The sequence below is a fragment of the Salmo salar genome, chromosome 24 (genome assembly GCF_965601325.2).
Source record: "Salmo salar chromosome 24, fSalSal1, whole genome shotgun sequence".
In the NCBI taxonomy this organism is placed as follows: Eukaryota; Metazoa; Chordata; class Actinopteri; order Salmoniformes; family Salmonidae; genus Salmo; species Salmo salar.
In genome coordinates, this window is record NC_138314.1 from 27,093,490 (window position 1) to 27,108,757 (window position 15,268).

Here is a 15,268-nt window from a genome sequence, read left to right on the forward strand (position 1 = left end):
ATATTTATCATACCATTCACACCCTCCTAAAATCCAAGCCACCTGTTTTGTCACGCCTGCTCCCCCTCTCTGGGGGCCGCCCATCATTACACACACCTGTCACCATTGTTTGACATTTTTTTTAATTAGGCAAGTCAGTTAAGAACAAATTCTTATTTACAATGGCAGCCTAGGAACAGTGCCTTGTTCAGGGGCAGAACGACAGATTCTTACCTTGTCAGCTCAGGGATTCGATCTAGCAACCTTTCGGTTACTGGCCCAACACTCTAACCACTAGGCTACATGTCACCCCATTGTTATGTGCATCAGCGCTTCATTGGACTCACCTGGACTCCATCACTTTATTAAATGCCCCCTCTCTATCTATCCTCACATGTTTATTGTTTATGTAGCCCACCCATGCTTCTGGTGTCTTATTACAGCCTCATGATGCATTTTGTTATTCCTTTTAGGGTCACCATGCAAACCTTTAAGGTGATGATAAGTATCTTCTTTCATAAGAGGGGATGAATTATATTTTACATGTTTCAAAGTCATTTACTGTATTCAAAGATTAATTAAAATGCTATACCTTTTTCACACTAGAAATGCACCCGGATATTGGTACAGGTCATAAAGGGTAGACATTTATTTTACATGGAAGTGAAGACTATTGCCTAATAATGTGAATGTGAAAATGTTCTGTGAAAATGAAAACTTTAGTTTTTATTTAATTACTTTTTTTGAACATCAATGTAAACTCTTAGTCAACACTAAGTCGAGCAGACGGGTGCAGAACCCAAACACAGTGGGAATATTACTATTGCTCACCCCGTGTAAACATTAAGCCATGCATCAGTTAATCATCATTTACAATGGGTGTTGACCATCACGATGGTGCAATAGTGCGCATTCCTTACATTCTTAAGTAAGGTTAGGCTGATGTGGTAAACAACATATTGCATGTTAGCCTTCCTTGTGGCTCAGTTGGTAGAGCATGGTGTTTGCAACACCAGGGTTGTGGGTTTGATTCCCATGGGGGGCCAGTACAAAAAAAATGCATGAAATGTATGCATTCACTACTGTAAGTTGCTCTGGATAAGAGTGTCTGCTAAATGACTAAGATGTAAATGTTCATCCTGTTGTTAATCTGCTGGAGACACATCAAACATCACTTTTTTTATACAGTAGAAGATCAGGATGAGCTTTAGGGACATTTGTAGCGGACACAGTCAGACTCTACTCATGGCTAAGTTCAATAACACAAACTGATTACAAGGCTTTCCAGGTATTGGGTAAGATCATCAATTTAATTTGATAGAAAGTTCCCTAATTGCCTGTGTTACGGACATCACTGTTCTTGCTTATTATACTTTCTCTCCTGCACCAGCTCACACTGAGACTGACTGGAACTTGAGACCTCTGTCTTGCAAATAAACGTGACTACCCTCTTGACAACTTCTCTGGGGCACGGGTGGAGACATTTCAGGCTGAGGAGAGAGGTTACAAATCCCCATCTGTTACACCTGCTCATTTGAATTCTCTGTTGCTGACCAGGTGAAACAATATGAAACAGACTGATTTAAATAATCTACTGGAGTTGCAGAGTAAAATGTATGACATTTCAGAGTAAAGGAGTAGCCTCTCCTTTTATCACATTACGATCACATTTGTTTGACACTTTGATATTGGCAAAATACCAATTTGTGGAAACATAATTGGGCTGCCTGTGTTAATGCACTGTTTTACTGAACAACAAGTTATTCATGGACACTTTATGAGAGCATAATAAAACTGATTTCCTTCTTCAAGTGCTCTCTCACACACATTATGAAATAATTATAAAATGAAAACTCCAAGAAGTAAGTAAAGTATACAGTGGACAGACATTCATTTGTCTGATAAGTGTGGTTAGTGATTACACTAATTTCCACAATGTTAGGCTATCATGGAGATGTCACAGAAAACAACAAAGTTATGGCGTAGTCAATAAAAAACGAACAAAACAATATAGCAGTATATAAGTCCATTATTATCCCTGCACCTGTTGTTTCTGGGGAACAACATCAAATGAGATGTGCCCCAAAAAATGTCCTGTCTTCTTGAAGGAGCATCAGCTCATGGTACCTGTCCCCCTTCCTCACTCTGAGCCTGTCCCCAGCTTTTAGTTTAAACACCCCGGACGTGCAGAGGGACTTTTCCCAGTACTGAGTACCTGAGTCCTCGTTGCAGCCCTCTGAATCAGTTGGCTGACAGTCATTCGATTTGGGAATGCAGTCCACTGTGTCAGATGCTGTTAGCAGGTCTCTGTTTTTTTGGTAGCTCTTTGCAAACAGGATTACTTTCTGGGTGAGGATGAAACCTGAGTCCTCCTCATTACACACAAAGTGACCAGGGCTTCGGAAGGTGATCTGCAGGTAAACCATGTACATGCCATCTTTGAGCACGATGAGGTCGCCGTCATGATACTTAAAGCCGCTAAGGTGAGCAAGTCCAAGGTTGTACTCCCATTCAAGGTATACCATTTTTGAATGATTAAATGAGTATGGAGCTGGAGGAGAGACAAGAGAGGCCATTACTTTTTAGCTTAGTCTTAATGATTGGTCTTTCAAGGAATAGTGTGTGTGTATCATAATTGTACCTGTCAGATGGGCACTTAGATTGTTTTCAATTTGCTGCTGCTGTTGAACACTGCCTATGGCGGGATAAAATAGACAGTGAGGATGATGATGATGATAATAATAATGATGATGATTAGAATATCATAACCATAGTCATAATAATAATTTACCCATAGAATCACCTCCAGCTGAAGTGTGCTACAAATAAAAACACAAGATCCATTAAGATTTTCTGAGCATAATCTCTTAAAAATGTATTTGATTTGGCTCCCGAGAGGCACAGCAGTCGAAGGCACTGCATCTCAGTGCTTTGAGATGTCACTACAGACACCCTGGTTCGATTCCAGGCTGTATCACAACTGGCTGTGTTTGGGAGTTCCATAGCGCGGTGCGCAATTGGTCTTGGTTTGGCCGGTGTAGGCGTTATTGTAAATAAGAATTTGTCCTTAACTGACTTGCCTAGTTAAATATATATTGATCTAAATACAGTGCCCAAGTATTACCACAACCTCCAAAATTAGAATGACTAAGCGTGTTCTGATGTTGGTTCTCTAATAATTATACACATTTACTGTAGGCTACTGTACCAGTTCACGTTTCTAACCACACACAACACTATGCATAAATGATTCCGAATCGGGATTATTTGCAGGTAACAGGTTGATTTAATCGAAGAACACTTGTGCGCTGTTGAATGAGAAGCTCACCTGGTAGTCTGCTGCTTTATGATGATATGCGTTTAGCAAGAGTACAGCACAAGACAGAAGTAAAGAGACAAGCGCAGCGAACCGAGTGAGGCACATTGGCCGCCCTTTGTCTCTGCGGTTCACTCGGGCATAAAGACTCCTGTCACTCTCCGCTGGGATCTCACAGCAAACTGCTTCAGCGCCAACAGCTGTCATTATCAGCATGTAGGGAGTAGTCAATGGCTTTTGACATTCAAGTCCGACTTTTATTAATGTTGTCGCCCACGTTGCACCCAGGGGCGTTTCTAGGATTTGAAAACATTCGGAGTTTAGTTCCAAACCAGGGGGATCCTGAATTTGGTGCCCTTTGATATTAACATTGACAGAAGATATTTCTCACGTAACTGGCACCTTCCTACCTGCCACAGCAGACAGTTCCAGTACTTAATTACAGTAGCTACTGTGGGTCTCTACTCTGGAACACTCTCTACTCTGGAATACATCTACAGTCAGTTGTGGAAATAGTACACAATTGTCATACTTGAGTAAAAGTAAAGATACCTTCATAGAAAATTACTCAGTAGAAGTGAAAGTCACCCAGTAAAATACTACTTGAGTAAAAGTCTAAAAGTATTTGGTTTTAAATATACTTAAGTATCAAATGTAAAAATAAAAGTACAAATCAATTCCTTATATTAAGCAAAGCAGACGGCCACATTTTGTATATTTGTATTTATTTACAAACAAAGCATGTGTTTATTGAGTCCGCCAGATCAGACTAAGGATGACCAGGGATGTTCTCTTGATAAGTGTGTGAATTAGACCATTTTTCCTGTCGAGTACTTTTGGGTGTCAGGGAAAATGTATGGAGTAAAAAGTACATCATTTTGTTTAGTGAAGTTAAAGTAAAAGTTGTCAAAAATATGAATAGTAAAATAAAAGTACAGACCCAAAAATCTACTTAAGTAGTACTTTAAAGTATTTTTACTTAAGAGAGAGAATAAAGTAGACGGCATCGGTCAAAATCATGATTTATGACCCTATGTCTGGATGGGGCGTGCATGCCCAAATAAGGGCATCCGGCCAGGACATCCTGGCGGGAAGGTGTCACGTGATTAGGGCCATATAGTTGCATCCTGTTCTGTCACGTGTTAGAGTGTGTGTTATTTTATATCTATATTGCATCTATTCCTTTGAAGTTGTCATGATGATTGATGTGTAGGGACCTCGTTGAACTGGGGGGTTGTGTTTGAACATTTCAAAGAGGATGGCCCCACACCCCACCTATTTTATTGCTCTTAGGGTTGTTGTCTATAAAGTAGGAATGTCCAGGGGGGGGGATTGTGTTGGAGGCAGACGACTTATAAATAAGACCCAGAACAACATACGCGGCCCCAGAACACTAAACAAGATTTTAAAAATAAATATGGATTTTGGTAAAGCAGTGATGACCGTAACAATGGAAGCAGGACCGCGGGTGAAACATAGAGAAAAGACCCAGTATAAAGCAACAATATACGATGCGCCAAAAAAGCGGTTTCTATGTGTGTATAGAACCCAAATACCGCCCGCAACTGCACTGAAAGATCAAGTGATGATGTCTAATGGACAGCACTGGGGGTATCAGTTTGATTACCCGGCCCGTAGAGTGAAACTCTATACTGTAGCCGAAGGTGGAGAATATACAGACCCGAATTTAGGAGTGGACTATGGGGTTGAAGACTGGTCGGTTTTTCGCAAGGTTGTGTGTCCCGAACTGAGAGTTATCACAAAGGGGTATAGCTTGTTCACGGGCTACGAGACCTGTTGGGAAGGTACCCCAGACTCCTCTGGAAGAGTATTTCACAGGGTGAAAATACAGAGAAAGAATGGACTTCCTTGTGGATCCGTGGAGTTCTATATCAGCAACGAGGAAACCCGCAACCAAAACATTCGTGATGGTGGCCTGACTGGGGATTTCAGGTTGCGCATGCTTATTCCTTTTAAAAGTTGGGATCTAATGGAATTGAAAATGTTAGATTTGTTGGACATTCTTTTTGTACAGAGCCAAGAGTGGCAGAGCATTGCTCGGCTAACGAAGTGCATAATATATATGAATCCTGAGGATTATGATTCAAAGGAACCCCAAGAAGGGTCATCCTCAGAAGGGTCAGCCCCCGAAGAAAACTAAGTACACGGCTGCGTTAACCACGCCCTGACCCCCAAAGGACTGGTTCAACAATAAAAGGAGGTCCCTTAAAGCCTCCGGTTCTTTATTTCAGCATATACCATGGATATTCCTACAACATACCAGGACTCCGATATGTCATGGGGGCCAGACCCTAAGGACTCTATGCCTCACAGCCAACCATTCTACTCCCCCCAGCCAAGACCCCCGACATGTACACAGCCTGAGGATGTGTTTGATGGGGTGGTCAGTAGTATTTTTGTGGACACCATCAAGGCCTCTGTAGCCACACTTTTAAACGTGGTGATTGGAGAGTATATACGTAAAAATGCATCGGTTGTGAGATCAATCACCCCAGCCAGCGCCGGCATCCGTGTTTATACGAGCCCCCAAGATACTACTTCTTCAACCATTTTGAGGAGCTGGTGTAAAGACTGTGGTCCTGCAGGTTTATACCTGCGCTGGTCAGAGCCCTGGAGTCTATGGGTCTTGTGCCGTCTATTCCCAGAGTTTACGGGGTAACCGAGGCTTTCCTACATGAACTGAAGGAGGCGATCTACATCCACGAGAAACTCAAAGAAATCCGACACACTGTAACGGCCGTCGTGAGAGAAAGTAGACCAAGGTGCAGCGGAGTTAGTGTTCATCATAGAATATTTAATAGCAGAAAGAACACTATACAAAACAAAATGAGAAAACTGACAGCCAAACAGTCCTGTCAGGTGCAAACACTAACAGAAACAATTACCCACAAAACCCAAAGGAAAAACATGCTCCTTATGTGTGACTCCCAATCAGCAACAACGAGCTTCAGCTGTGCCTGATTGGGAGCCACACACGGCCCAAAACAAAGAAATACAAAAACATAGAAAAAGGAACATAGAACGCCCACCCAATGTAACACCCTGGCCTAACCAAAATAAAGAACAAAAACCCCTCTCTATGGCCAGGGCGTTACACACACCCTGGTGGACGACAACAAATACAGGGAAGCTGTGGTGGATGATGTGATGACTTTCTGGCTCAACAAAACCCAAGAGAACGAGTGACAATACCTATTTGTTATTTAGATGTAAAGCAATGGGGAACTATATACATACGATGTTAGAGAGAATAAATACGTTTTTTATTTTGAGAGAACTTACAAATGTGATGCATGAAATTATTGAAAATAAAGTAAACTTGGAGAAAAAAACAAAACGTTGATTTCACTTAATTTTTACATTCGGTCATAAAATGCACATGTTTAACTTCATAAAAAATAAGTTCACGTAAAACAAAATGACCCTATTAAGTGCCAAATAAAGTAATATTTCATCTTAAGTCAGTCAGAAATCCCCATAATACATGGGCTAATGTAGAGCGTGTGCTAAAAATGGAGCAAATCATGAATCATGTACGACATACGGGCAAGAGTCTACAATGGACACAACTGGTCTCCTGTCTTGTGGATGATTCTGAAGAACTAGAAACAACCTTGTCTAAGATTTTATTTTATTTGTTTGAAACACCATTTAATTGTAACATGTATCATATTTGTTGTTTATATACTTATATAGCGGATGTGTGTGTTTTAAAAATTCAGCGACACAAACCTGTAAATCTAAACCAGATATACAGGGTGTTGCATGCTTGGATTGTTGAGAAAACGGGGACAAGTATCCTGCAACGAATCCTGAATTGCCTGTATACGTAATACTTGATGTTTGCAAAAATAAAAATACAAAATGAAAAAGAAATGTTGTCGTTATTTGAAAGTGGCTCATTAACGTTATTGTACCTCAGAGAGGCAGGAAGGATGGGGGAGCAGATGTTGAAAAACGTGTATTACACCCCCTCTAACCCTGGGTCTTATGGGGGTAAGGAGCGTTTACAGAGAGCTATAGCCAAAGAAATAGGTAGCCGGTTAGGCATTGCTCAAGTGAATGAGTGGTTAGCCGAGCAGGATGCTTATACTCTGCATAAACCTGTACGAAAACAATTTCCAAGAAATATCGTTTTTTCTACTCATCCCTTGTCCCAGTTTCAGGCGGATCTATGTGACATGCAGGCCCTTGCAGAAAAAAATGATTGGATTCGATACATGCTAACGCTTATAGATATTTTCTCTAAAGGGCATTTGTAAGGGTCTTAAGAAATAAGAGCGGGGCAGAGGTGACCAGGGCCTTTGACTCTATCTTGAAGGAAGGAGGAGTCCCCAAGAAAGTGCAGACTGATTGCGGAAAATAATTGTTTAATAATGCTTTTCAGAAACTCATGAAGAAGCACAATATAGTATATTTTGCTACAGGCTCGGATTTGAAAGCTTCAGTTGTTGAACGCTTTAACAGAACTCTGAAGGAGCGGATGTGGAGATATTTTACAGCTCACAACACGCATATATATATCGATATAGTTCAAGATTTAGTAAAGGGTTACAACTACAGCTACCATAAGAGTATAAGGATGAAGCCCTCAGGTCTCTTCTGAAAACTCTTTTCAAGTCTTTAAAAATCTGTATGGCTTATTCCCCCTTCGCCGTAAGAAAAAAATTGATTTTAAATTCCTAGTGGGGGACTTGGTACGTATATCCAAGTTGAGGGGTGTTTTCGACAAAAAATATGAGCAAGGTTACAGCGATGAGTTGTTCACCGTTACCGAATGTCTACCGCGCATACCCCCGGTCTACAAGTTAAAAGACTATGACGGGGAGCTTATAGAGGGATCGTTTTATGAGAAGGAACTACAGAAGGTACAGATGGGTAAAGACAAAGTCTTTCACGTGGAGGAGATTCTAGATCATAAGAGTGAAAAGGGTAAGAAATGGGTGTTTGTCCGTTCGAAAAATTGGCCCCAAAAGTTCAACAGTTGGGTTTTAGAGCACAATGTGGTGGAGGCATCGGGGGTTAACTTAAACCCTCATGCATGATAAATACAACATCATTCGAGTGTACACAGGAATGCCTCATGGAACACAGCGGCTTCTACCTGACCCTCCCCAGTAATGCGTCTGCACATATATATCGTAATAATCAAAGTTCGAATTATACAACCAATTTTCCAAAGTCTATAGAGTTATCCGAGGCCTGGGAAGTAGGTCTCAGCGAGATTACATACCCGCATAGTTGGTATAATATCAAAGATAAGGACCAGGATTTTTATTGCAAAAGGATATTGGAACCTGCGAAATTTATAAAGATTAAAAAAGGGTTCTATAGAACCGTCGACAGGATCGTCTCAGAGTTGAACAAACTCCTAACCCAGAACAATACGGAAATACTCTTGAGCTACAACCCTATTCATAAACGTGTACAAATCTCAGGGGCTGCAGATAGGGGTATAAAGACCACCGGTAATTTAGCATACATGTTGGGGATGGTTCCCAATAAATGGACGTATGTGAAAGATCAATTATCCCCATTCCCTGCGAATATACATGCAGGGTTTTACAACATATTTGTGTATACCGACATCATATCATATCAGAGGGTAGGAGACAGTTGTGTGCCCCTCCTGAGAACAGTTCATATAGAGGGAAAGGATGGAGGGATAGTCACTGTCACCAACGACAAGCCACACTACGTACCTGTAAGCAAGAAATATATTGAAAACATTCTGGTTGAGCTTAAAACGGATCAGAACGAAAACATTGAATTTACTTATGGTAAAACGATTGTAAAACTCCACTTTAGGCCCTCCAAAGCCTCTCTACATATATAATATATTATTAGTATTTTATATATATATTATTATTATTATATTAAAAAAAAAATTATAAACATAATACAAATAAATTAAAAATTGTTATGGAACACAACCACTATCTCGACCCTAACCACTATGTCTCATACTATGTTGATCAAGTGGGTAATGGGTTACCCGGCTATCATGGATCCCCGACCATGTACGGTTCGGGGATAGGCGGTATATTTCGTAACCTCTTTAGGATGGTTTTACCGTTTATGAAGAGAGGCCTCAGCATAGCCAAACCACATTTAAAATCAGCGGCTAAAAATATAGTAAGTGAGGTTGTAGCCAATGCTATGAACCGAAGGGCGTCACCAGATGCCGAGCATCAAGAAGGCTCCGGGCTTATGTTGTCTCGAAGACCAAAAAAGAGACCTCCGGGTGTAAGACGCAGGCCAGCCCCTAAAAAGCAGAGGTTAACCGTTAAAAGAAACTCAGTAAGTCAAAGACGTGGCAAAGTGAGGAGGTCTGCACCAAAAACGACAAAAAGAATACTCGGAAGTATTTTCTAAAAGAACCAAGAAACATGGCTCTTTTACACCGCATGTCATCTGAAGCTATAAAGACAGAGCTCGATCTTTTCACGGCCCCCTTAACCCAACATTCAATAGATAGGTCCAGTTATGTGGAGATAGCCCCACTCTCTACCATTACCGACAACGGTCCTATAGAATTTTTCATACCAGGCCATTGTGACAACTATCTGGACCATGTCACGCCCTGACCCGAGAGAGCCTTTTTATGTCTCTATTTAGGTTTGGTCAGGGTGTGATTTGGGTGGGCATTCTATGTCTGTATTTCTATGTTGGGGATTGCTTTGTTTCGGCCGGGTATGGCTCCCAATCAGGAACAGCTGTACATCATTGTTGCTGATTGGGAGTCATACTTAGGCAGCATGTTTTTCCTTTGGGTTTTGTGGGTAGATGTTTTCTGTTTAGTGTGCTAGGTATAGCTTTGATACCTGACAGGACTGTTTGGCTGTCGTCTGTGTTTCTTTGTGAAGTACCTTTTTTCATCTAAAATAAAAGATGAACAAATTCCACGCAGCACCTTGGTCTACTACTTCAGACAGCCGTTACAGATCTACCCACCAAAAACGGACCAAGCAGCATGGAGGGGAGCAGCACCAGGAGTAGGGGAAGCAGCGTACTCGGGAGGTGATGGCATCCTGGTCGCTGGAGGAATTGGAGGGAAGAATAGACTGGACTTGGGAACAGCTATTTGACCATTGCAACAACCTGCCGGGGAAGCAGGTGGGGGTGAAGAGGCAGCCCCCAAAATGATTTTGGGGGGGGGCACACGGGGAGATTGGCAGAGTCAGGCGTTAGACCTGAGCCAACTCCCCGTGCTTACCGGCGTGGTACTGGTCAGGCACCGTGTTATGCGGTAGAGCGCACAGTGTCTCCAGTGCGCGCTCATAGCCCGGTGCGCTACATCCCAGCCCCCCGCAAGTGCCATGCTAGAGTGGTCATCGAGCCCAGAACCAGGCCTCCTGCATGTCTTCCCAGCCTGGTGAGTCCTGTGCCTGCGCCCAGAGCCAGGCCTCCTGCATGTCTCCCCAGCCTGGTGAGTCCTGTGCCTACGCCCAGAGCCAGGTCTCCTGCATGTCTCCCCAGCCGGGGGAATCCTGTGCCTGCGCCCAGAGCCAGGCCTCCTGCATGTCTTCCCAGCCTGGTGAGTCCTGTGCCTATGCCCAGAGCCAGGCCTCCTGCATGTCTCCCCAGCCGGGGGAGTCCTGTGCCTGCGCCCAGAACCAGGCCTCCTGCATGTCTTCCCAGCCTGGTGAGTCCTGTGCCTGCGCCCAGAGCCAGGCCTCCTGCATGTCTCCCCAGCCTGGTGAGTCCTGTGCCTGCGCCCAGAGCCAGGCCTCCTGCATGTCTTCCCAGCCTGGTGAGTCCTGCGCCCGCGCCCAGAGCCAGGCTTCCTGCATGTCCTCCCAGCCTGGTGAGTCCTGTGCCTGCGCCCAGAGCCAGGCCTCCTGCATGTCTTCCCAGCCTGGTGAGTCCTGCGCCCGCGCCCAGAGCCAGGCCTCCTGCATGTCCTCCCAGCCTGGTGAGTCCTGTGCCTGCGCCCAGAGCCAGGCCTCCTGCATGTCTCCCCAGCCTGGTGAATCCTGTGCCTGCGCCCAGAGCCAGTCCGGAGCCGCCAGAGCCGCCCGCCAGTCCGGAGCCGCCAGAGCTGCCCGCCAGTCCGGAGCCGCCAGAGCCGCCCGCCTGTCCGGAGCCCCCAGAGCCGCCCGCCTGTCCGGAGCCGCCAGAGCCGCCCGCCTGTCCGGAGCCGCCAGAGCCGCCCGCCTGTCCGGAGCCGCCAGAGCCGCCCGCCTGTCCGGAGCATCCAGAGTCGCCCACCAGTCCGGGGCCCGCTGCGAGGGTCCCCAGGCCATGGTCGGCGGCAGGAGATCACGCTCTAGGGGAGCCAGTGAAGTGGGGTGAGCCAGTGGTGGAGCGGGGTCTGCGTCCCGCTCCAGAGCCTCCACCACGGAGAAATGCCCACCCAGACCCTCCCCTATAGGTTCAGGTTTTGCGGCCGGAGTCCACACCTTTCGGGGGGGGTACTGTCACGCCCTGACCTGAGAGAGCCTTTTTATGTCTCTATTTAGGTTTGGTCAGGGTGTGATTTGGGTGGGCATTCTATGTCTGTATTTCTATGTTGGGGATTGCTTTGTTTCGGCCGGGTATGGCTCCCAATCAGGAACAGCTGTACATCGTTGTTGCTGATTGGGAGTCATACTTAGGCAGCATGTTTTTCCTTTGGGTTTTGTGGGTAGATGTTTTCTGTTTAGTGTGCTAGGTCTATACCTGACAGGACTGTTTGGCTGTCGTCTGTGTTTCTTTGTGAAGTACCTTTTTTCAGCTAAAATAAAAGATGAACAAATTCCACGCTGCACCTTGGTCTACTACTTCAGACAGCCGTTACAGACCTCAACAACACCTTGGTGCATTTATGTCTAAAAGTGACCAAAATAGATGGTACTAATATTGCAGATGATGCCAAAGTGAGTCTCATTAATTACCCCTTCTCCCAAGTGGATGTGACTTTGGGTGAACGCCTAATCAGTCAAAGCAGTGCCACATACCCCTATGGGGCCATCATGGAGTGTTTACTCAACTACTCCGAAGACACTCTCAAGACACAATTCACCGCCGGGCTGTTTAGCAAGGATATTGCAGGAGTCTCTATGGAATCGATAGACCCTTCCACCAGTGCAAACAAAGGATTGGAGGCACACGCTCACTACTGTGCCGAATCTCGAGAGTTTCATCTGCTAGGGCCTATACACTTTGACATTTTCTTTCAAGAACGTTTACTCATAAATTCGGTTGATTAAAGACTAAAATTAACCAGGGCCAAGGATGAGTTTTGTCTGATGTCTGCCCAAGACGGTGACTTTAGTTTAAAAGTGTTGGGGGCAACGCTTTTTATTAAAAAAGTGTCTGTATCTCCGGCAGTTCGTCTGGGTCACACACAGGCTTTGATGAAAGGAAATGCCCTTTACCCTCTCCAAAGAATTACCATGAAAACCTTTAGCATACCTGTGGGCAGTTGAATCTGTAGTCAAGAAAACCTTTTTCTAGGCCCTTTACACCGCTACGTGGTTATAGGTTTGGTTGATCACGCCTCTAGTACGGGCAGCTTACATAAAACCCCATTTAATTTTCAACACTTCAATGCAGAGTATGTAGCTCTCTGTCAGGACGGACGTCAGGTCCCTGCTAAGGCTTTCCAACCGCAATTTAGTAACAACATATCTGTGCGAGAATTTTACAATCTATTCCTGGCTACCGGGAGGCATCTAAAAGATCTCTCTTTACCTATTGAAAGAAATTATTTTGCAGAGGGTTACACATTGTATGCTTTCAATTTATCCCCTGATGATGACACCTCGGGAAATCTGCGTGGTGTCCCAAGGTAACCTCAGGCTGGAAATGCGTTTCCGTACACCTTTAGCCTGTACAGTTAGCATGATTGTTTATGCATGCTCTGATTCAATCTTGGAAGTGAATGCCCGAAGACAGGTCTTAGTGGATTATTATTAAGGATCGTTGAGCAAAGACATGAATACCCAAGAGTTGGAAGGGCTCATGACCCGCTTGATTGGAAAACAATTTTATGGAGTGTGGGCTTGTGATGAATTACCTATTGAGAAATGGCCTGAGCGGCCGGCCATGTTTATTGTCAATACCCATCCTAAACACATGCCGGGTGAACATTGGATAGCTGTGACACTAGAAGATGAAGGAGGAAGAAATATCTCAACTTCTTTTGATTCCTACGGCTTTCCCCCCGGTTTTTCACATTTCCCCAAATCTATTAAAGAATTTTTGACCAAAAACGGATCAAAGATCTACTACAGCATCAAACAAGTGCAAGATAACCTTTCCACTACAAGTGGTCAACACTGTGTATTCTACCTATGTCAAAGAGCCCGTGGAGTTTCTTTTGAAGATGTTATGTCTCTTTATAATGATGATTTAAGAAATAATGATAAAGTTGTAGCTTGTTTTGTTAGAAAATATCAAAAGTGTTCAAATATGTGTCCTTTAAGACTGTGTAATCAAGGCGTATGCTCACGTGAAATGTTTCAAGAATGCCACAAATGTTAAATTCCTTAATTTTTCAAATAACATTTCTTGAATTTAATCATAGTCATTCAAAAGTCATTCAAAAGTCATTCAAAAGTCATTCAAAAGTCTAACCACCCCGAGAGATCGGGATTAGGAAAATGTCCAGAGGCGTTCATGGGGTTAAATGAGTCATCATCATCATCCCCTTCATAGGGGGGATGGGTTGTTGGGACATCTTTAGGGGTGCTGTAGCTCGTGGAAGGGTTTTGTTTTAAAGCTTGAATCTGTTGACGAAGCTTATGGTTAGGTACCCCCGAGAGGGGAATGTTGAGGATTCAAAGCAAGATTTACAACCGTGGAAGAAACAACCGTTGTACTCAAACACGGTCTCAACACCGTCAATCTATGTGTATCCATCTACATGATAAGCCCCAAACACCTTCTCACCCCTATTCAAAGCATGTTGAATAAAAATGTTTTTATCCTGGGTCAAGTACTCCAACCACTGAATGGAGCCACTAGAGTATGACTTGAATTGGCGTCGGTAGTTGTCAGGCGAGGGGATAGCTATAGATGTTGTAGGTAGAAAGTGTGTACGACAGGTTTTCATGCATGCCGATGCAATAGTTGTACAACTCTAGGGGTCAATGCCTGCATCTTTGATGACCTCTGCTCTGAATCTGAGGCACCCCTCACGAAGTATAACTACGTCATTGTCACAGTATGACTCCATCTCTTTGTGGAAATCAAAAGTGCTGTGACATACTGTCTCGTACCATGTCATGAATCTCTCTTGCTCTTTGGGAGACATTTGATCACAACCGTACATTTCAGGTCTCGGATAAGATCCAATATAATGTAGATTCTCCTCAGATGTAAAAAAATCGGGGAAAAACCCTTTCACAGAGTTCTCAAAACCCAAGCCCTCAGGCATTTGAGCCAATCTCATGGATAAGAAGCTTAAACTGTCAATGTATCTCTGGTTGAAAGCGGGGTCTACAAAACACAAGATTTTACTACCTTGAGCTATGACACTGGGTGCAACGCCTTGCTATATCAGAGGGTTCAAAAGAAGGTATGAATCATATGCTCTAGAATTGTGCGCTATAAACGTGAAGTTTCTGTACTGGGGTTTTCTGAAGTGTTTTAGAAAGAGGAGTGCACAATTGGGTCCCTCTGCTGACCACTTATCCCCCTTGAAAGTCATGGTAGATACAAAAACAGGCAAATGAACCCCTCCCTGATTGTTGATTAGTCTCAAAATCATAAAAAACGTATTTCTCTGAATGTTCATCTTCAGCCAAGGGTTGAATATAACACTCGTGTGGCACTTCTTGAACCACTTCCGAGTCTCTGCTTTTCAAAGGCCCTTTACAGATTGGGCAATGTATGATTCCACACACATGAGGTTTAGGGCTGTCTATTTTAAGGTTGTAATTGCGTTGACATTTTGGACATTTCTTGTTAATGTCACAACTGCTTATGTTACGCCCCTGAAAAAGGGGAGAAATAATCACGAGAGTG

General features: G+C 43.8%; 1 protein-coding gene across 1 annotated transcript; it reads right to left on the reverse strand.

Annotated features, from left to right (window-relative positions):
- Positions 1-679: 679 nt before the first annotated feature.
- LOC106585332 (tumor necrosis factor ligand superfamily member 14) lies at positions 680-3,537 on the reverse strand. The gene is made up of 4 exons (XM_014171423.3): positions 3,308-3,537; positions 2,771-2,798; positions 2,621-2,674; positions 680-2,530 (listed from the first exon to the last, which is right to left on the reverse strand). Exons 1-4 carry the CDS (start codon positions 3,509-3,511, stop codon positions 2,046-2,048), a joined length of 771 nt encoding a protein of 256 aa, XP_014026898.2. The 5' UTR covers positions 3,512-3,537; the 3' UTR covers positions 680-2,045.
- Between the last annotated feature and the right edge of the window lie 11,731 nt (positions 3,538-15,268).